The 20,403-nt window shown below is 41.1% G+C and overlaps 3 protein-coding genes across 4 annotated transcripts; all 3 read right to left on the bottom strand.

The window, feature by feature from the left end:
* Positions 1–422: 422 nt before the first annotated feature.
* On the bottom strand, positions 423–3,885 carry ankrd39 (ankyrin repeat domain 39). 2 transcript variants are annotated; one of them, XM_088624117.1, is made up of 5 exons: positions 3,736–3,885; positions 2,952–3,101; positions 2,403–2,506; positions 1,803–2,006; positions 423–1,387 (listed from the first exon to the last, which is right to left on the bottom strand). In XM_088624117.1, exons 2-5 carry the CDS (start codon positions 3,049–3,051, stop codon positions 1,229–1,231), a joined length of 567 nt encoding a protein of 188 aa, XP_088480243.1. In that variant the 5' UTR covers positions 3,052–3,101; positions 3,736–3,885; the 3' UTR covers positions 423–1,228. The 2 variants fall into 2 exon arrangements, with proteins under 2 accessions (XP_088480243.1, XP_088480244.1); XM_088624118.1 differs by having other exon boundaries at positions 3,643–3,792.
* Positions 3,886–4,868: 983 nt separating this feature from the next.
* On the bottom strand, positions 4,869–7,457 carry LOC148674196 (progonadoliberin-1-like). Its single transcript, XM_088627171.1, has 4 exons — positions 7,366–7,457; positions 6,513–6,654; positions 6,074–6,169; positions 4,869–4,954 (listed from the first exon to the last, which is right to left on the bottom strand). The coding sequence occupies exons 2-4, from the start codon at positions 6,651–6,653 to the stop codon at positions 4,913–4,915; spliced, it is 279 nt and encodes a 92-aa protein (XP_088483297.1). The 5' UTR covers position 6,654; positions 7,366–7,457; the 3' UTR covers positions 4,869–4,912.
* A 2,432-nt stretch (positions 7,458–9,889) lies between these two features.
* kctd9a (potassium channel tetramerization domain containing 9a) lies at positions 9,890–19,465 on the bottom strand. The gene is made up of 12 exons (XM_088624115.1): positions 19,257–19,465; positions 18,302–18,423; positions 17,952–17,995; positions 17,187–17,283; positions 16,064–16,122; positions 15,586–15,714; positions 14,953–15,020; positions 14,276–14,371; positions 13,729–13,878; positions 13,161–13,266; positions 12,878–13,011; positions 9,890–12,598 (listed from the first exon to the last, which is right to left on the bottom strand). Exons 1-12 carry the CDS (start codon positions 19,302–19,304, stop codon positions 12,482–12,484), a joined length of 1,170 nt encoding a protein of 389 aa, XP_088480241.1. The 5' UTR covers positions 19,305–19,465; the 3' UTR covers positions 9,890–12,481.
* Positions 19,466–20,403: the final 938 nt, after the last annotated feature.

The following is a 20,403-nucleotide window of genomic DNA, read 5'->3' as shown; positions in this document are numbered from 1 at the left end:
ATAGCAACTATTGGTGTATTAAAACTGCTTTTGCTTTCAGAATTCATGGATTTCTTTCTTCATTTAATATTGAAATCAGTTTTACCATTAGCCTTCCCAGTGTCTCACAGTGTGTCCCTGTCCCTGGTACATCTGTGAGCCAAGCAGGTGACTGTTCAACTACAGCCCTGTACAAGACACAAAGCTGCACTAATAGGTATGGGATGTGTTTTTTTCTGTCAGTGATTAGTGCTGTGTTGCAGCTGAATACTTATGTACTGTATGTGTCTCTGAGACAGGTTGTTTGCTTTAAGGGCAAGGACACTGAAGTATTTTAATCCACATTTGGAAAGTGCACTCCTGTGTAGCATGTGATACCTTAAAAAAACTTGGTATTTACTTATGGTTGGTGTGTAACATTATAAAGGGAACAGACAAGGACGTGACTGTGACTTTTTTATTGCTGATTGATTCAAACAGGTAAACAAAAATACACAGAGGCTTGGTTCTACCCTGTTGATCTTTCAAAACTTCAAGTCAGGAAGTCGAAACCTTGAAAAAACAGACAACCCAAAAACTAGATAGTAATATACATTTATGCATAAGAGTGATATGATTAGTATACTGGAAAACAGTACCCGCACAGCTTATCAAACTCCACTTCTGAGAGAATGAGCAAAGCTGAGCCCTTTTCCAATCCTGGATTGAGAAGTCCAAAAAAATGAATCAAACAGAGTGAACGCTGCAGTTACAGTCCTGTTTGCATCTTGATTTTTTGTTAAACCCGGACCCCGTGAACGCAAATTTGAACCTGGAACACTGCTCTGGTCAAGCCTGTGATGAAGTTGTGCCTGAGTGCAGCTGGTCGTCTCTCGTCTCATACTCATACTTCATTTATCGGACTCTGATTCCAAGGGCTAAATCCCACAGGGAAGGGGGCCACAGTCTATGCAGTGTCAAAAGATATACAGCATGTCGTAGCTTGGCCTTGGGTTCTTCAACTCATAAGAACTTAAGAACACATGGTAAGAACATGCCATTCAGCCAAGAAAACCTTGGACTGTCCCTGTACATGAAGTACAAGTGTATCAACTACAGCCTCGTCTCTACATTACAGCTCTGGTCAACATAACTGGGCTGTTTGTTTCTCTGTCCATGCCAGTACTGTGCACAGCAGGTCCCAGCACACCCCTGTAAGAACCTGACTGTGATGCGTGCTGTTCTCAGCCCCTGCAGAGGCTGGTGGGTGTCAGTGAACGCTCTCAGGGGGTCTCAAGAGCTGCTTCAGACTGCTCCCCTCTTGGGCCAGGTGGTAGGCTGTGCGGGACCTCTTATCTGCCAGGGTCTTGAGCGAAGGACAGCGCTGGAGCAGCAGTTCACACACCTCCTCACGGCCCTGCTCTGCGGCCTGCACACAACACAGGGTCAGGCCAGCATCAAGCACAGGGTCACAACCATCCCCAACGCACTCAGGTATTCGGCCAGTATCGGGCCTAGTCTCTGTCTGGGCCAGGGTTAACATTGGCAAAGCCATCCAAAATGCAGACATGGCCAGATGCCCAGTCACTGTCATTAGCCTCAGTACAATCAAGGAGAACAAAAATGAAGCTCCAACAAACCACACCTTGTTTAATTCACCCTCATTTCGTTAAGAAAATAGGGAGAAGGTAGATCCTTAACTGTTTTGTTAAAACTCAACAAATCTTTTAAATATGATCTGCTGCAAAAATATCCACACAAAGCAATTAAGTTGTGATCTCTGGGGGGTTCCCATTTAGCCTGTACTTTAACAGAGTGTCACATGATCCAGAGCTCTTTCCTACCTTGTGCAAGGGGGAGGAGCCTTCGTCGTCACAGAGCAGAGGGTCCGCCCCCCGGGCCAGCAGCAGGCTGACCACGCCCACGTGGCCGCAGTAGGCGGCGCGGTGCAGAGGGGTGGCCCCGCCCCTGGTCTGAGGACTGGTGCACGCTCCACGGTCCAGCAGGAGGGAGCACACGGACAAGCACCCGCTGCGACTGGCATAGTGCTGTAAACACAATGTACCCTTCGTTACCGGATAGCCAATGCATCCTGCCCTCAACTAATACGACTGGGCAAAATCAAACTACACATAACTCGAGTAGCATTTCTCAATGCTGCATTGCCTGTAGGCATGAGATCAGTTGCACAGTACCGTCAAGGTGCATTTACTGTCTATATACTGTATAAGTCAACTGGGACTGCTAATATAAATGTAGGAAATTAGGGCAAAACGAAAACAGGAACAATACCAAGGCTTCCGAGCTCCACAAACTTTTCTTTAACTCTACAAATGTTTTTTTTTTTAAACAATGAAATCATTGATCTTAAAGGTTATATTGAAGTACTGTTCATGGACCGATGGTGCCAGGGTGTTACAAGAAGTGTGCTGTTAGTCCCTCACCAGCGCAGTGTAACCAGCCTGGTCCCTCACATTGGGATCTGTCCCCTTGTGCAGCAAGGCCTGGACCCTCTCCGCGTCCCCCGAAAGAGCTGCACACCAGATACCTGAATGGACGCACACATCCAGCATAACCACAACACCAAAGAGAAAATACTGCGATGGAAGTCACACTTTCCATAGTGTAGAGAGGCCTGTTTCAGGCATTGCGAGAGGCGGCCACTAGTCTACATTCTATTAAAGGAACAGAAAAGTAAATGTTTACAAGATATTATTTTAGTAACACACCTGTACAAATACCGTATGGTATAAAGCGGTTTGGCAAATGGCCTGACATGATCTGTACAAATATACTCAAAAACATGTTTAAGTAGGTAGCTGCCTTCAGCATGCGTAGGCTGCAAAGGAACAGGTGAAGGTTTATTCCACACTGAAAGGAAAAGAAAAGAGACACAGCGTTTCGGCTGTGGAGCCTTTTTTAGGCGTTTCAGCCAAAACATTCTGTCTCTTTTCTCTCGACCTCTTTCAAAGTCCATGAAAGTCCAAACCGACCTCTTTCAAAATCCATCTCATCCAGAGTCTGGTGGGCACTGGGAGATGCCAGGCTGGTGTGTGCGCAGCTGGCACAGTGTGCCTCGCCCACTGATGCCATGCTTGTGCGACCAGATGGACAGAGATGCCTGCTTCTTCAGTGAAGGAGACCTATCAACAAGCCAGGAAGCAAAATGGATTCGTTTCATATTCCTGAAAGAAAGCCCTGCTGTATCTCCAGGCTATATCTACAAAGAACTGATGCAGGAATCCGTTTATAGAAAAGACTTTAACCTTTCCAATGGATTTAAAATTCATCACAAAGTGATGGCTTTAGATGACGGCAATGATGTTGGATATTTCAATGTGAGCGATTTATTCGAAGTTAGTATGTACTGACAATACCGTGGAGCTAAAACAGTATTATATTTTGTCTACATCACTTGTCAACAGAGAATCTGTATATTTATGTAAATCTCAACGACCGAAACTACGACACGAGCCATCTTTTTTTTGTGCAAAAACCCTAATTCAACAATATAATTTTGCGTCGTGCTCCACACCGTCACTGACAAATCTGTTTAGTTAATATCATGGGGTAACTCCATCCACAGCCAAGAATACGCTACACTTTGAATACCACCATGACAGCAATGATAGTGACTGAACTATTCTAAGACCTTAGAAGAGAGAGGAAAAAAAACGAGCTTACATCATTTTCGCAAACTATTTTGTTACTTAATATGATGCTAATCAACACAGATTAAAATAAAAGCGAACATTCCTTAACATTAATTGTACATACTCTAATCCAGACCAACTCTGCACTGTACTGCGGAAGACAAACTCGCACACTCCTTCCTTTGCGTAGAGGTCACGTGATAGCGCGCCCTCTCCGGTTCCAGCTGATGGACGTTGTTCGACCAATCAGAGGCGCGGAGCGGCTTCTGTGACCTTGCAGACGCGTCGGTATCCTGCTGTTGAAGTGTTGGAAAGGATGCGGGAATTCCCTTCTTTACAGTAATAATTATATCTGAAAACGAGACGCCCTTATCTATTAAGACGCTTTATGGAATATTAAAATCCCGCGTGTTAAATTGTCAGTAACTTGTCATGTGACTAAAATCTTAATAATTATTATTATTATTATAATAATAATAATAATAATTATTATTATTATTAAAACGGTGTTACATAACTCTTTTAAAACTTGGTAAATTCACTTAAATCCGGCGACAGACGAATAATTAAACACCCCTTCCTTCCTTTATCTTCAGTGTGCCTCACACTCCCTCGATTACAAAGCAGTCAGTTAACAAACTACAAAACAACGACATAATAATGAATCTGTGCACAGGAAATATCCACGAGAAAATTTAATTTTTAAACGAGTTTCATTGCATTTTAGATACTGGTACTTTAAGGTTCTCTTTCTTTCTGCAGTTTTCCAGATAAAATACCTACAGTAGGTGTCTGTTGACCATTAACATTTTCTAAATAAAATATTTTTCCCCCTCTTTTTTATGTAGAGCAATAAAACCATATGTAATGCTCTATGCAATAGTGGTAACTATTACTTATTTCGTAAATATATGCATTTTTGTTCAATGTTGTTCTGAATTTAAGCTATTGATCAGGGCTAAAAGTTTCGTAACGGTCACATTTTTATTCCTAGTATAAACAATTTGGGATATTAGCCAAAGGAATGATTAGGAAGAAGATGAGAGTAATTTCACGCTGAAAAAATGAAATGAAAAAAAAAACACCATTTCGACTGCGTTAACAGCCGAAACATCGATTTTTCTTTTTTGTTTTCAGTGCAGAGATATACACTCTCCTTACTCTGCCTATCTGACTAATGAAGCGCATGCTTCCTAGTGTCTGTGTGCAGCTGAGGGCCAGTTGTTAAAGGACCAGTAAATAAGCACGAAGCACAGCTGATATCAATGCCATGTTTTATTGGAGGTGCACAGCTTCAATGCCTATATATTTTTACGTCCTCTTTCTTCTTCAGCCAGGCTCGCCTACAATAAAAGAGAAAACAGAACGTTCTGTGAGTGGACAAAATAATATATTTGCAAATAGATTAAAAATAATGACCTCTTTTCTCGAATTCCAATTTCAAATCAGAAACAGAAACATTTGCTAACTTATGGGGGGTCACATACAGTATGAAGGCAGGTGCGACTTTTCCTGTTTGCAACTTCATTCTGTAACGACATGTCCATGATGTTCTAATGTATGCTTCACAAGTTTGGCGAGTCTGTAGTGCTTAAGGCAATTGTGAACACAAGGCCTCCCCTGGGTGGGAAACTGATGCAAGAATACAGCAGTGTCTACACGGGGTAGTCAAGATGTGCAACTCCAGAGCAAAGAGCCCAATTATTCCACACAACCACAGCGTGAGCACTCTCTTTTAAAGCAGGGACTGTTCCTGGAGAGCCTGCATCTTCTGGTGTGTAGTGATAACCAGGCTCCAAGGGGGGGTTATAGGTAAGTCTCCTCTAAATGAAACTTTTTGACTAGTCAGCTGAAAAAAAAGACCTTAAGAAAAATACTATCCGTGTGTAACTAAGAAAATAATTAGGTTAATTGTTTAATTGACTACCACCAACCAGGAGACTCGTGGGCCACCAGGAGCCGAGTTAAACTCTATGCTCTCAAGCCCCTTTATCAATAGAAACAACAGGTCTGCTCACAGAGCACTTTTGTGTAAATAAGTTTCATCTATAAGCACGTTTGTCTTTTGACACGGTTCCTGTAACAGAGCCTCCTTGTTTGCAGATATAACTGCCGTTTAAGCCCTCATCCTAAAATAATCCTACTTATTTCACTTTATACAACTCAGTTCCAAAGGATTCCCAATATGTATATCTCAAAAAGGGTAGGGGTGTTAACCCTGGTGTCCTGGTCAAATTTCTGCTGGCCTTTACCAATCATGGCCTTCTAATAATCCCTTTATTATTATTAGTTTAACGTTCCTCAGTAGCAGTAAAAATCAAATGATTGATGTCCATTTTTATTTATTTGACACCATTTCTCCATTTGACCGGACCACTTTGGAAAGGAAGACCATTGACCAAGGTCTACCACTGTGACAGTTCTGAGACGACGAACAGCATGCGGTTCAACTGCTCTCCTACCAGCAACTCTCTCAGGCTGGAGAGCCTGCTCTGTGGAGAGACATCAGCACAGCCAGGCTGGCGGATCGCATCCAGTTTCCTCACCTCCTCCGCAATCTGCACACAAATATGAAAGAAGAGTTTGAGATAATTAAGAAAATGTTTTTACATGTCATAAGAGAAAGGCCAAGGTTGCTGTTGGAAGAGGTGTTAGTGGGGCCAGTAGGGGACGCTCACTCCATGGTATGTGTGCGTCCTAAAGCCCCAGTATAGTGACAGGAACACTATCCTGTAAAAAGGCACCACCCTTTGAATGAGATGTAAAACCGAGGTCCTGACTCTCTGTGTTTATTAAAAATCCCAGGGAAAAAGGACAAAGGCCTCTGCAATTCAGTAATTCGCGTGACGGAGTGTGATCTCACATGAGGACGGTGATTCAGGATCAGAGAGGAGCGCTTACGTCTTGCAGCGTGTCCTGCAGGCTCTCCACCTCCCGCTTTCCACCAGGTCTCAAGCCGTATGACCAGTGCTGACTGCACGCCTGCGTCACCAATGTCATGGCCACGACTAGCCAGAAGAGGGAGCTCTTTTGCGCTTTCATTCTGAAACGGCAAACAGCGCTGGGTGTCGCTTTTACGAGAAAGACTTCCTAACAGACATCGAATATACACTACTCGGACGACCCTGAGACAAACTCGGAGGATACCTTCACCAGTGTAATTATCTGATCATTTAGGAAGTAAACATTTCTTACTACTTTACTTCTGGTACTAGACTTGTCAGTTTGGAACCGTTTTAAAGTGAGGCATAAACTAATTTAAGAAAATGTCAGATATTTGCCATCAAAAAAGTTTCTGATTCCTTTTTTTAAAATAAAACACTCCCTTTTACTTCTCACATATCAGTCACTAGCATTTTTTCTGAAACGTAGGGATGGATATCTGTGTTAATCACAGCAATGGCAGTCCTTACAGGTAAACTTCACAATACTTTTACAGTGCTAGATGGCATTTCTGGAGTCATCTGCCACACACTAGAATATAACGGTACACGATACAATCAAAAGTGTACAACTCCACCTCTCAATGCTTGTTGTGTGCCAGGTTTTCTGAAACTCTTTCAAGCAAACTGTATCTACGTATCATATTAGGGTATTAATTGTTGCAAAGAGGTGACCAGCAAGTCAGGGCCTAATACCCACCCAAATAATTAAACAGTAAACGAGAGCTTAGAAGGCTTGAACAATAGCTATGAACCTGAACTTCCTTAAATGTAGTATAATATAAAACATGATTACGATGATTTCATCTTACCTTGCTGGGATACGTATGGTGTTCTGTGCTCTCGTAGGTGCTGTGTGCTTGCAGCTTCTCCACCTTTTATACCCTGTATGTATGCTTGCCCCTCCATGCGGGAGTCCAGTGCTCACTGTGGGGGTCCAGTCTAGGGATTATGTGCTAACCTGGACACCTGCACAGCATTCAGACTCACAGAGCACTCAGCCGAAGCAATTAGGTGCCCCCACAGAGCTTTTTAAGAGCTTACCACTAAATCCTCTCCGATTAAGTGTTAAAAGCTCTGAAGAATTAAACAGTACTAAACAACACACACGGCAATGCCAATCCACCATTTCATGACAATTAGCAACCTTCACTATCTTCGCTTGGCTTCAATGCTAGGGAAGTAGGTGCAGAAATGGCCATCTTCCAGAGGAAACTTCTAAGCAAAGCGTCCTTCACTGCAGCTACGTCTCTATCATTCCAAGACCAAACATGTCTGAGCTTTTCAGGATTTTAGAAAGGGGGAAATAAAGCCCTTTGAATTTAATTTCTTCCTTTTATAGTCCCAGATGGGAAACTTCTTTTACCTGCCGGCAGGTGAAAGAAACAATACAATTCATTTAACACAACACAAACCCATTAGCACATAAGAGACGAATATTTGTATGATGACAAAAATAGATATAATGTAACATACACAATCAATTGTCCAGATTAAGCAGGTTAAAATAGCTGTAGGAATAAAAAATACCTTAGTTCTACTGCATTTGAATCTAGCTAGTGAAAATCCATGGCCCGATGGAAGGAGCTCCAATTCACTGTGCGAAGGGTGGTCATGACAGTAATTATATTGACCTTCCACACTATTAGTTTGAGATCTGACAGCTATAGCTGTTGCTCATCAAAAATTTTACTGGCTGCCTTCACTATCCTGCTCAGTCTGTTTTTATTGTGTGTATTAAGATTACCAAACAGGTGACTGCATGAATGTCAAGACAGGTTCAATGAAGGTTCTGCAGAATTAAGTCATGCTTTAGTACACACATTAATAAGAGTGGAGTTTTCTCAGGAACAACAGTTGCTGTTGGCTCTTCTTACATACAGGTATGGCATCTGTGCTTTTCCCCAAGGTCAGCTTGTGATCTAGAGCCAAGATACCTATGACTGGACAATTTCAATGTCTTGCTCCTGAGCGACTTTTCAGCTGGTTTGGCAAGTGGTGGTTGCTTTCTTTAATCAGTGATCATGTCCTTGATTTTTGACACATTAAGCTGAAGAAAGGAGTTGGTACACCCTTCAACAAAATAATCCACCACAGGCCCTGATCAGTGTCTACACCTTGGAAGAGACTGACAATGTATAAATACCATTTACATTTTTAAGAGAATAATTCACATTGCCATTGAACTAACTTAAAACACTGTTAATGCCAGCTTTCTTTACTGTTTCATGCAGATAAATGAACAGAGCAATACAAAATAAATCTCAAAAAACAAGATTACATTACAGCTTAAGACCCAGTTTTCAATAAGTAAAACCCAATACATTTTATGTTACCATTAACGTATACAGTAGAAGCATTCAGTTCACAAAGCTTTTCTGAGGACAGCAATACCCTTTTTTAAATAAACGTACATATTATTTAAATAGACATAGCTTGTCATCACATTTACTTACAGAGCTCCAGACGAATCGTTTTGTGATAGAAAACCGGTGATGACATTCATTTATCTATTTGAAAGGCACTTAAGGAGATTAGCCAGAATAGCAGGGGAAACTATACAAGCATAGAAGAGCTACCCTAATCCAATCCAGCAGAGACTTGGAAGCAAATCTGCGACAAGTCAAGTCATCTTTCACTTCACATTGAGTTACCTTGAAAACCCTGGTTGGCCCAGGTTGCTATAAACAGCAATAATATGTGATACCATAATCGGAACTTGAAAAATTTAAATCTTGTATATAATCTTTCCAAATCTCCAATCTTAATACAAAGTACTTTTATTACATTAGTATCAGATTGGACTGAAGACAATGCTGATGCATATTAAAATAGAGGTGCTCTGTGTCTTCATGGAGATATGGGCAGTTTAGAGGACAAATATTTGTCTTGTCAGTCCACACAACATCAGTGCACCTGCTGCAAAGAAATGTCATATTCCTGAAAACTGTGTAAATCTGCCCCAGTATTTGGGCAATTTCATCTGCCAGAATGCTTCCCAATATGGAATACAGAAGTCTACTAAGCTGCGGGAAAAAAAGCATTTGCTGGATGTCTCTGTGAGTAAATACGTTAGAAATATTAAATCCAACTTGCTAAGATAACTGAAGAAATATAACAGTCAAATGAGTATATTATTAATAATTTGCACTACACTTAAAAGTAATTCCAAGCCTTAGGTCTGTGAAGTATTCAGAGGTGCAAATAATACAATAAAACACATTTTATTGTATGTCAAGTGTTTGTATGACAAAGTTGTTATCTATTGTATAAACATAATTAAAACAAAAGTAAAGCATTATTATCTAGAGTGAAATAAAGACACATAACAACATCTTATTTCCATTTATATAACTTTATGAAACAGTCCATTCAAGATAATACAATTCTGTGGCTGAGTGCAAAGGTGACAGAACTGGGCGAGACACCGTGGAGGTATCTAGTCACCCAGACTTCATAAAAAGCAATTTCCATCCACCCTGTAATACTTAAATATATAGTTCGATATATTAAAATAAATAACCTTCACCCTTTATTCGCAGGGCTTTGATATGCTGACAATACAGACCTTTCCTCTAAAAATAATGCTCTAAAATCTATTATGACTGCCTTCATTACAAACCCAGGAACCTTGGGAAATGACTGACTCTGCCCTAAAAAGTATATAGTCAGCTACTGAGTCTGAAACATGACCTTGTTTTGCAAGAAAAAGAAAATTCCCAGTCTCTTTAATTAAACTATTTTAATCAATGAGAGGGTTTTGAATATGCGCTGTTTTTAAAGAAGAAGAGAAATGGGCAGCAAAGGAAATTTTGAACCCACACTGACTGAGATGTTTTCATTCTATTTGAGTGAACAAAGGAAATAACTGTTTTTGATATTTTATGTTAGAAATGACTACTATTGCATTCTTATAAAATATACACTACCCTCAAAAATATGAACTCAATTTTCCTTTAACGATTCAGATCATGGATTGGGTAACATTGTACTGGGCTACTTTTAAATCTGAAGTTCTAAAAACTGCAAAACAAGTTTTTGCTAGTCTCTGTCAGAGCATTTGCTGTACAGGACATCGCTGGGCACTGGGTGCGAAACGGAGCAGCAGTGAATGACAGCACCAGGAGACTGCTCAAGAACAGCCCGCACTATTTGGGAAGCACTTGATCTGAACACAACACAAAGACGGATATGCACCATAAGAAATAAGGAGCTCCCAGCTTACATTTTAAAATGGGTTAATGTTACAGGATAACATTATGAGAAAATAATGGTTTAGATTTACCTTCAATTATAAATAAAAGATGAAAATCACATCTTAGTGACAACTTTGCAAAAAAAGTCTAACCAAGAAACTAATTTTTCTACTGTTCCAGGGAGTACTGTTTTCACAATTATCCACCTTGAATTTGGTTAAGAACATACTTATTATATTAACAGTCAGAATATTTGGTTCCCTTTTTTTCTGTACCACTTACAGTATGTCTCCAGGTTTTACTAGTTATCACACCTGTATCTCCAGTACTCCCAATGCATGTCATTTGCCATTCTCACCCTCATTTTTGAATTCCATGTCACCTTTTTTTTTCTGCTGGGTATAATTCAGTTGCACAAACAAAAAGGATGAACTGGACATAGAAACGCCAACCCCGCTTCCATCCTTTTGAACCAACTTCCATGTTTCTTCCCTAACAGTTGCTCACTTTTGATTGGGAGCAGTGGCATTCAGATGATCAGGAACTAATACAGACCACGGAAAAACAATCATAACTCGACACCACACAGTCTGATAATAAGACCATGCAAAAAAGACCACCCTGAAATGAACACCTGAAACTCCAAACCTACGTTATTCATATGAAGTACCTCTTTATTACGCACAACGTAACAAGAGAATAGAGCACTGAGGTCCAACAAAAGGTGAATGAAACTCCCACGCTAGGCACTGAAGTTACCATTTCCTTAGTGTGGCCTATGTCCCAAGGTCCCCTGAATGCTCTACGTAGCCTACACCTCTTTAACACATGAAACACAACTTCATTGCAGACCTGCAAACTATCCAATCTCAAAGACTGCAGAGAAAACAGCTTTCAAAACTTTTGGTGCTTATGCATTCGAAACCCCTGCATTTGTAATTAAACCGGCAATCCTTATTTTATTAAATAAGATTATTTCTTGTTTGTCTTCAGTCTATAGAAGGTATCAAAAAGTGGCTGTTGCATTTCATTGATGAACTCTTAAAGAGTTTTATGGTGGCTTAAAAGAAAGACCTGGCACATTAATGTACATTTTAGTGCAATTAACAGCTGTGTCCTAAGATGCATCTATGCCTTCAAGAAATTATAAACGAGCTGTCTACATAATTACACTGCCACATCATGCTTGCGTTTAATATGGTGTTTTAACTGTAGTCTAAAATGTAATATTTAGAGCTGTGGGACCGACAGCTAAGTTCGGTCCAGATGTTCTTGATGTGCAGGAATATTAGAATATGCACCAAACTAGTATGATCCCAGATCTATCAACTAAAGACTACAAACAGCCTGAAAAGACTTCTGCATTTAATACCCCAAGCATCTACAGCACTATATATAGGGCACTGTGGTTTTTAAATAAGAATAACAGCACCACCTATCAAAGCTCTTAAACACTGATGTGAAAGAGTGAAGAGTGCACTGGATCTGATTACATGTCCTAGGGTGAGGACGTAAAGCTAATACATTGGCTGAACTGCCAAAGCTGCATATAAAGTCGACTGAGTACGTGTCTAGGGTGTACGTTGGAAGGGACATTAGGACTGACTGCCTTATTGATAGGAGAGGCATGTGAGAAGGGGGGCCAAGATTGGTTGTCTAGCATTGAGGCATGTCAGAAGAGACTCTCCCTTCGGCCAGCTTGCCCTTATGGAATCTGCAAGTGCAAGAGAGGTTATCTGACACTTTGCGACATATGCAATGGAGTTAACATCTCCTCAAAGATAGCACCCTTCACATTGGACCCTCTCAAGTTGGCTTCTTGAAGGTCACAGCCAGACAGGTCACAGTTCTGGAGGAGGAAAAGCACACAAAAAGATGAAGATGAACATTCTGGGAAATACACTTAATTGCAACCGTTAAAGAAACCAGTGTGGTGTGATAATAAAGTCTTGGCTACTTGATTCAGGTCCAATACCAGTAGTCACTACAACAGCTTTATCTACATCTATGCTAAAAAGGATGACACAGCTTGTAAAGAATGAACAAAGGTAGTTTACTTCTGGTGCAAGCTTATCTCTTGCATGTATCAAGTAGTGCACTGAAGGATTCGCCACCCTCTCTCCCTCACCTCCAGATCCGTGCCTGCCAGTGTGGCACCGCGCAGGTTGCAGTTCTTGAGCTTGGCATTCTTCAGCGTGGCGACTCGCAGGTTGATACCCGTCATCTGACTGCCCTCCATGTCCACCCCTTTCAGATTGGCGCCTGACAGCACAAATGGACAGCTGAGCAGTGCTGGGTTCTATGGGTATTGCTAGCCTACTGAATAAACTAACTTTTTATGCCACTGAATCCCACTTTTGAAAATCGGATTCATTAAGGCAGATGAGATCAATAATTCATAAAGCACTCACCTTCCAGATTAGCCTTCAAGCCTGAGGGGTCTTCAAAATTGCAGCCCTTGAGAGACGCCCCTTCAGCATTGGAGCACAGCATCTTCACACCCTGAAGGTTTGCGCCCTGAAGAGACAGATGAACAGGCGAAGTGCATAAGAGCTTTGATAAAGGAAAAATCACAAAGCCACTGCAAGACAATGTCTATAAAACAAGGTTACCTTAATCTTTTTTTCAACAGCAGGAGCACCACCAGACTGCTGGCAGCTCAACTAGAGTAGCAGAGAACTTGATTCACTGAGCCGGGGGCAATGTCTGCCTATTGTCTGCTACTTTGATCAAAGAGCCATAATGTAGCAGCTCTTGAAAGGACTTGCAGGTAGTAAACACACAGAAAGCCCAGAGGTCAGCACATTTTAGATGCAGAGAGCGGCAGGGCAGGGGATCCACCTCAACACAAAGAGTATGAGAGAAGGAGGCTGCAAAGATGGTGTGAAAAAGGTAAAGCGCCCACGTCAACAGTGACACAAGCATCTGATATGGAAACAGTCTGTGTACCCTGGGAGGGAGACATGCCCCTGCACTCACATCCAGGTTAGCTCCAGACAGGTCCGCTCTCTCCAGGTTGGCGCAGCACAGGTTGGCGTGAGTGAGGTTGCAGCGACTCAAGTTAGCCATCTTGAAATTGATGTAACGCAAGTCAAGACGGGAAAAGTCAGCTCCACTGAAGTTTAAACCCTGGAAGGCACAACAAGAGCCACAGTTATGGGAGGTGTGACATTTCTGGGACAAAGAAAAGATACCAGTGACTCCCTCACCTCAATGTCTGTGCAGATCCGGTTTCTGTTTGATATTTCTCACTTATGATCATGTCAGGTATTCAAAGCAAATTTATTTACATGTCAACTCAATGCAAGCATTTGATTTGCAAAGGATATCTGGTGCACTGCATAGGTGTAATTTCGCTTTGTGCAATTTTACACATCAAATCAGATTGATCAAAATATGAATAAATGTGTGCATCTCTCTCACACAAATAATTCTGTCCCTTTATTTCATATCAGTGGCATCCAGACAGTACCAAATTACAGACGCACTGAATTCAGAATAGGAACACCCTGATCTGGCTCTTTACCTGGCAGCGCAGCTCTGACTTGGTGGGCGTGGCCAGCAGGAAGCGTACAAACTCCTTGCGCGAGATGGGAGAGTGATCTTCTGGCGGCTGGGAATTCTGGGACAAGCCAAAGTCAGTCAGATTCACAAGGTATCAAAAACAGTATTACAAAAATCCAGTCCTTGAGGGCAAAAATCCATTAGGGCTTGTCATATTGAAAGATTCGGACATTTCAACAGTTTAATTGATTAAATATTAAGCTACAAATAAGTATAATTAGGTAAACAGGAGCCTAGGTATAATGAACCCCTGAGACCCATGGTTGGACACCACTGCAGTTAAACAATCATGCAGGGAAAGGAACCCTGTGATAAGTGCACTGCACCTGCAGATTATAACAGAGCTGCAGGTTATTACTTCCCCTCTCACTTTACACTGAAATGAGGAAAAACCATATCTTCATGGCATGTCTCTCAGGCTGGTATAGAGAAGGATGGGATGAATAATAATCTCTACTAAACGGCACACGTCAAACACTGGAAAATAACCAGAATTTGTTTTACATAGCTTCTAATAGCAGATGGATAAACTGACACCTAGCCAACAGCTAAGAGTTAAAGGCAGCACATGTCAAGATAAAAAAAACAAAGTTGTTCCACTCAGTCTCGGCAGCAGACTAAATGAACCGGTTCTCCTACCTTTATGACTACCTCCAGCTGCTCAGCAAGCTGTTCAATTCCAAAGAACCGGGCCTCTTCCAGCACACCTAAAGGGAAATCGTACAGAACCAGGCTACAGCTACACTCTCCACAATACAGAGGAATCTCAACTGAAAGTGCCAGAAAATTATGTGTCAAAATATCAAGTGTCATATCTGAGAATCCCACAACCATTTTGTATACCTTTTGAGAAAGGGGGTGTATTTCTCATGATAAGATGTGCAATTTTTGGGGAATAAATATGAAGCATAAAAGGCACCCTCTGCTCTCTCACCTTTCCCTCTTTTTTCTGAGTTTTTTTTCTTTCTTCCTCACTGTCTGAGAAATTTGTATTGCAAAATGTAAACAAGCGGTTTAAGCAGATCTTTCTATACCAGTGCGCTACGCCTGAGCTGTGTCATTATCCCTCTCCCGTGCTGCAGCAGGGGTGCTCAAAGCCGGCCCTGTGGCTTTTAAATGCAAATCAGGATTTGTTTCAGACGTTCAATGTTTGCTGCCCTTGAGTCCTGGAGGGTATTGACTTTACAGGACAAAAGGTGTCCCCCCGCCCTGGGCTACAGCGTCCAGGAGACTGTGAGGTAAGTGGTCAGCTGTGCCGACAGCCCTGCTCACCCAGCAGGTTGATGCCCTCATTGACGATGAGCTGGCCGTGCCGCAGGTAATTGAGGATGGGCTCAAAGTATTCCGGGCTGCGGTCTATCAGGTATGCCCCCCTCTCGTCCTGTTTATTACCCCACACGTCTGGGAAAAAGAGACAGAAATCATGAAATACGAAAGTGAAAACGTTTGAAGTAGGAACCGTTTAGCCACATTTAAAGAAAAAATATAGCTAATTAGCAGATCAGCTAGTTCAACGGTTAATTCAAAGCCTTATCGAGATTTATGCACAAATATCAATTTTTTCTGAGTCATTCTGCTTTTTGGTGGACATCTGCCAATTCATGCTTAATTCAGTCACAAACATAAATGGCCAAAAGCATTTGTTTTAAAGTTCAAAGTGGATAACCACTTTGCACAACAGCAAAAATATGGAACCCCCACTCCAGCTAGTGCAATTATCAACCTTGGCGTGACTGACCCAGAGACTCACCCTTGTCTTTGAACATGTGTGCCAGCATGCTCTCAGGCTCCTTGCTAACCAGGGTGCTCCTGAGAAACAGAGAAGGCCATTTCAAACTTGTCTTTCAAATCCCAGGTCAAATCACCCTGCATCAGTACCGCAAAGACTCAGCACTGCACTCAACCACTTCAGAATCGCATCGTTCTACAAAAAGCAGCTTGAGATTTGTCCCAGTTTCAAATACCATGAGTTCAAACTACTACTTAAACCACACTTTGAACAGAACTGGAAACAGTGGCAGAACAAACAGGACAGGGTACCAATATCCAACAGGGTTGTGCAGCATGTCATTAAATCTGTATGTTTCGTTGTGTGCACTTACTGTATGCTTTTCTTGAGAAGGAAAGGCTGTCTTGTCCAAGACAAGGAGCAGCAACGTGTTTCACATTATATGTAACTGTTTGAGGTTACTTGGTACGAACGCATGACATTTGGTATGATGGCTATAGAAAAGGTGATCTATGTTTCATACAAACAAAAGTGATCACTGTGGGCAATGAAACGATGATCGTTTCAACAGAGCAATGAAGACATGAGAACAAGTGAGAGAATAACTGCTGAATTTCTTTTTGTTGCTCTTAGTTGCTACTGTGCAATTTAATTTGAAAATATATTTAGTCTCAAAGAAGGATTTTTTCCCTTAGTTTTTTTTGTGGTCAAATGTAATGCATGTTTCCTGCCTGGGGCAGGAGTATCCCTTTTGTGTGCAAGCCTGCAGGGGTGAGACCTGGGTTTTTGACCTCTGCCCAGAGTTGAAAATAGCAATGCGAACATACCTGCCTTTTCATCTTAGCCAAAGGGCCTAATACAAGTGGGGATTACACAATAAACAGCTTGCACAGCTTATACCCACACAGATTACTGATTGAGAGATTTCCTAATTGCTGTTGTTAATTATGTATTTCATAGTTATATTTGTAAAAATAATATTTCAGAAAAGACTCCTTAAAGGTCTGCAGAAACATCAAGTGCTGCAAAAACAAAACTCCATTTACTCCACATTCATATTTTTCCTTTATTTTCAATATCTTTTCTTTTCCCTTTCAGAAGTGTGGAGAGATCAGTGCTGCAACGTTCTTAAAAGGCACATTACCGTGTAGTTGTGAAACACCGTCCCCCAATGTTTAGCGTTAACCAGTCGGTGTGGGCACCTGAGAGCTCATCTGAACTTCTCTCTTCATTCTGGGGGTCTGAAATTAGACCACCGCACAATACATGAACAACAACAAAAACACAGACTTAAAATATACCGCTGCCGAAGAGAGAAGTCTGGTGCCAGACTAAGTGACAAACCCACTTGGCTTCATTACCACATCACCGCCTGATCTCGTGAAATCTCACACAAGGACGAAAGTGGTCAGTGGCGTTCTTCCAGCCTAGTACTGAAAACCAGATTGCTGCTATAAGCAGTGCTCGTGGACCTGTAGGGGGCGCTTTTTCCTGTGGACCAGAATGTGCAGGATTCTAATGCCCCAGCATGGTGACCAGGGGCACTGCGTGGCACGGGCCCATCTTTCAAATGAGAAGTTAAGCCAAGCTCCTGGATACCTAGCTATTAAAAGATCCCTCAGCTCCATTCAGTAGAGCAGGAGTGTAAACTCAAGCATCCTGCCTAAAGGGTATATTCAATCTGGCCTACCAAAAGTTTCCCTTTAATTCAATAGGTAAAGCAAATTCATTCTTCTCCACCTAGGACAGCAGTTTTCAAGTATTTCCACAGACTGCAGTGCAGTGAAGCTTCTGACCTATAACAGCTTTAGCACCCAGTTGAGTCCTACAATTCCTTAGTAGATGATGACACTTAATGAACCTATATCTCTTTTAGGGTGAAAGGCACACTAAAAACTGCAGGACTCACCTACAAAAGAGTCTCCTTCAGAAACATACAACACATCATCGTCCCTGCAGGATGAACAAAAATAACTCAATCACACTGCAATATAACAACAGCACTGCCTAACAGAAAGGTCACAGCATACAACTATCAAATAACAAGCATGTGTCATTATCGCCAAATGGGCTTAGCAACCCCGTCTTATCTGAATATCTGAAAACCCAAAGGGAGCATTAAAACCCACATGAAGTCAAAATACGGAATACCGTTTAAACATTCAGGTCTTCAACATTGGAAAAGTTCATTTAAAAAGTCACCATACATATTGGCCTTGAATGAATTCTTCAGATTCTGTATATCTACCTCCTCCTTACCTGATGAGAGCAATGTCATCAATGAGCCCCCCTTTCCCATTGTAGAGACAAGAAGCCTTGATTCCCAGCTTGTTGCTCGCCACAGACAGCAGGTCTGCCAAAGTTCCATACACTGCTACTACCTGAGACACATGCAGGGAAAGACCTTTTATATCTCTAAGGAAACTAGGACTTTAACTGTATTAGGGATGTCAATATTGTTTACAGAAGAACCCACCCATTTTAATCTTCAGATTATATTGAGCAGGCTAACAAATGGATCTCTATTCATCCTTCACATATGTAGTACGACTCTGACTGAAGTGTCTCTTCCAATAATGAAAAGTGTCAGGTCTAGGTGTACTTTATCAGCTGCCACGCTATTTCATTGATAATACTGATGCTTCTTTCAACAAAACAGTAGAAACACACAACACATATACATAAAAAACCTTTGGAATGATATTTGAATTATTATTCATTGCACCAAACTGTCATATACAACAACTGCAATATATAAGCAAATGCAATATATATATATAAAGCAAATATATAAGATAGAGGAGAAAATGGATGGAGCAAAGTACAGGCAAATCTCAAGAGAAAATCTTCACTCTGTTAAAGCCCTAAAACTTGGACAAAAATTCACGTTCCACCAGCAATGTTCAAAAGTATTTAATATTAATTCCACTCAAGTAACTAAACTAAACTATTGCTTGAATGGTTACGAGCAGATAACTAAAATCTTTTACCCATACAGTTAAGATTGTTTTAGCTGTTTTAGCTCATTAAAACTGTCGATTTTGCAAAAGTTAAGGGACTGAGTAGCACGACACGTTGGTAAGTACAAACAATAACTGTTACAAACCTATGCTAATTAATGCTCGGTACCAGTGAGGTGACTTTTCATTTCATGATTTAATAAATTAGATCTTATAAGCAAGCTATAACAGCTATAATAGTTCATATTTCTTACCTTGCCGTTTTTGGAAGTTCCATTTACAAAGAGAGTCACTCTCCTCATTCTTTGTATGTAGCTTAAGATATTAGTTACAAAACTATAATAAATATTTACACAAAACACAACTTTATAAAAAACTGCATATGAAAGAAGTGGAAATTTTCACAGAAGACAGACTACCATGCTTGAAACTCATCACTCCGCCATCGCCCAATCACGAAACGGAGATACACCTGGTGAACTGTCGCGACCAACCAAATACAAGAAAATGAAAACCAGGAACACAATGAAACCAATAAGAAAAACCACAGAAAGCATTAAGTTCGGTTGCCCTGAAGTTTATGACTCACGTATTTTAAAGTTAAAATCATTCTGTCAACGTCACGGAAACTGCACTTCACTGAATGAGATTAAAATTAGTTACCATAATTACTAGCCTGCCTCAAAAAAGCCAAGTTCATTCACGCTTAAGTTTTAGTTGAGAAGTATTAAAACATTTTCCAGTTAATATGAAATGTGTGCACGTACCGTATTACTGTACATCGGAGGTGATATTTATGCGTTGAGCCTCATAAATTGTCATGCTTAATGCTCTACAATTATGTTCAAATCTGAAAATCTCTGATGTTTTGTAGAAAAGGAAACGACGTATTTTTTCTCCACATTTTCTTGGATGCTGAGGACAGCACCGTTAAGCGGTCCAGTTTGAACAACTTAAAGCATATCCAACTTCTCAACACACCGAAAATTATTATAGTAGAAATTATCAGCATGAGGGGTGAAATGATTAATTCCGCGGCCTACAAAATAAAAAAGATAATCAAAAAGACGGAATCAGCAACCATTAATTTATTATTTAGATTTACAAAATTAAAAGCAACACTTCCAATATATTTTACATTTCAGTTTTCGGTTTCTGGGCATGTGTTTATTTTACAATACTATCCGCTGTATACAAGGCTGATGAATTCACCTGCTTTAAAACATCAGAGCAAATTAGCTTCCCCAATACAGACGCAGAGGCTTTTGGGCCGAGAAGGCAGGAGGGGACGTGGCTGGGATCGCGGAGGACGGACTCGGACATAACAAACGCTGCACCAAGCAAAACGCTTCAAAGATTAAGCCAATTCCGTTCGTCATCCAGGGCTGCAAGTTCTCCGTG

The sequence above is a fragment of the Lepisosteus platostomus genome, chromosome 3 (genome assembly GCF_059453375.1).
Source record: "Lepisosteus platostomus isolate fLepPlt1 chromosome 3, fLepPlt1.hap1, whole genome shotgun sequence".
NCBI classification, from domain to species: domain Eukaryota; kingdom Metazoa; phylum Chordata; class Actinopteri; order Semionotiformes; family Lepisosteidae; genus Lepisosteus; species Lepisosteus platostomus.
This window is presented reverse-complemented; position numbering and strand designations above follow the sequence as displayed.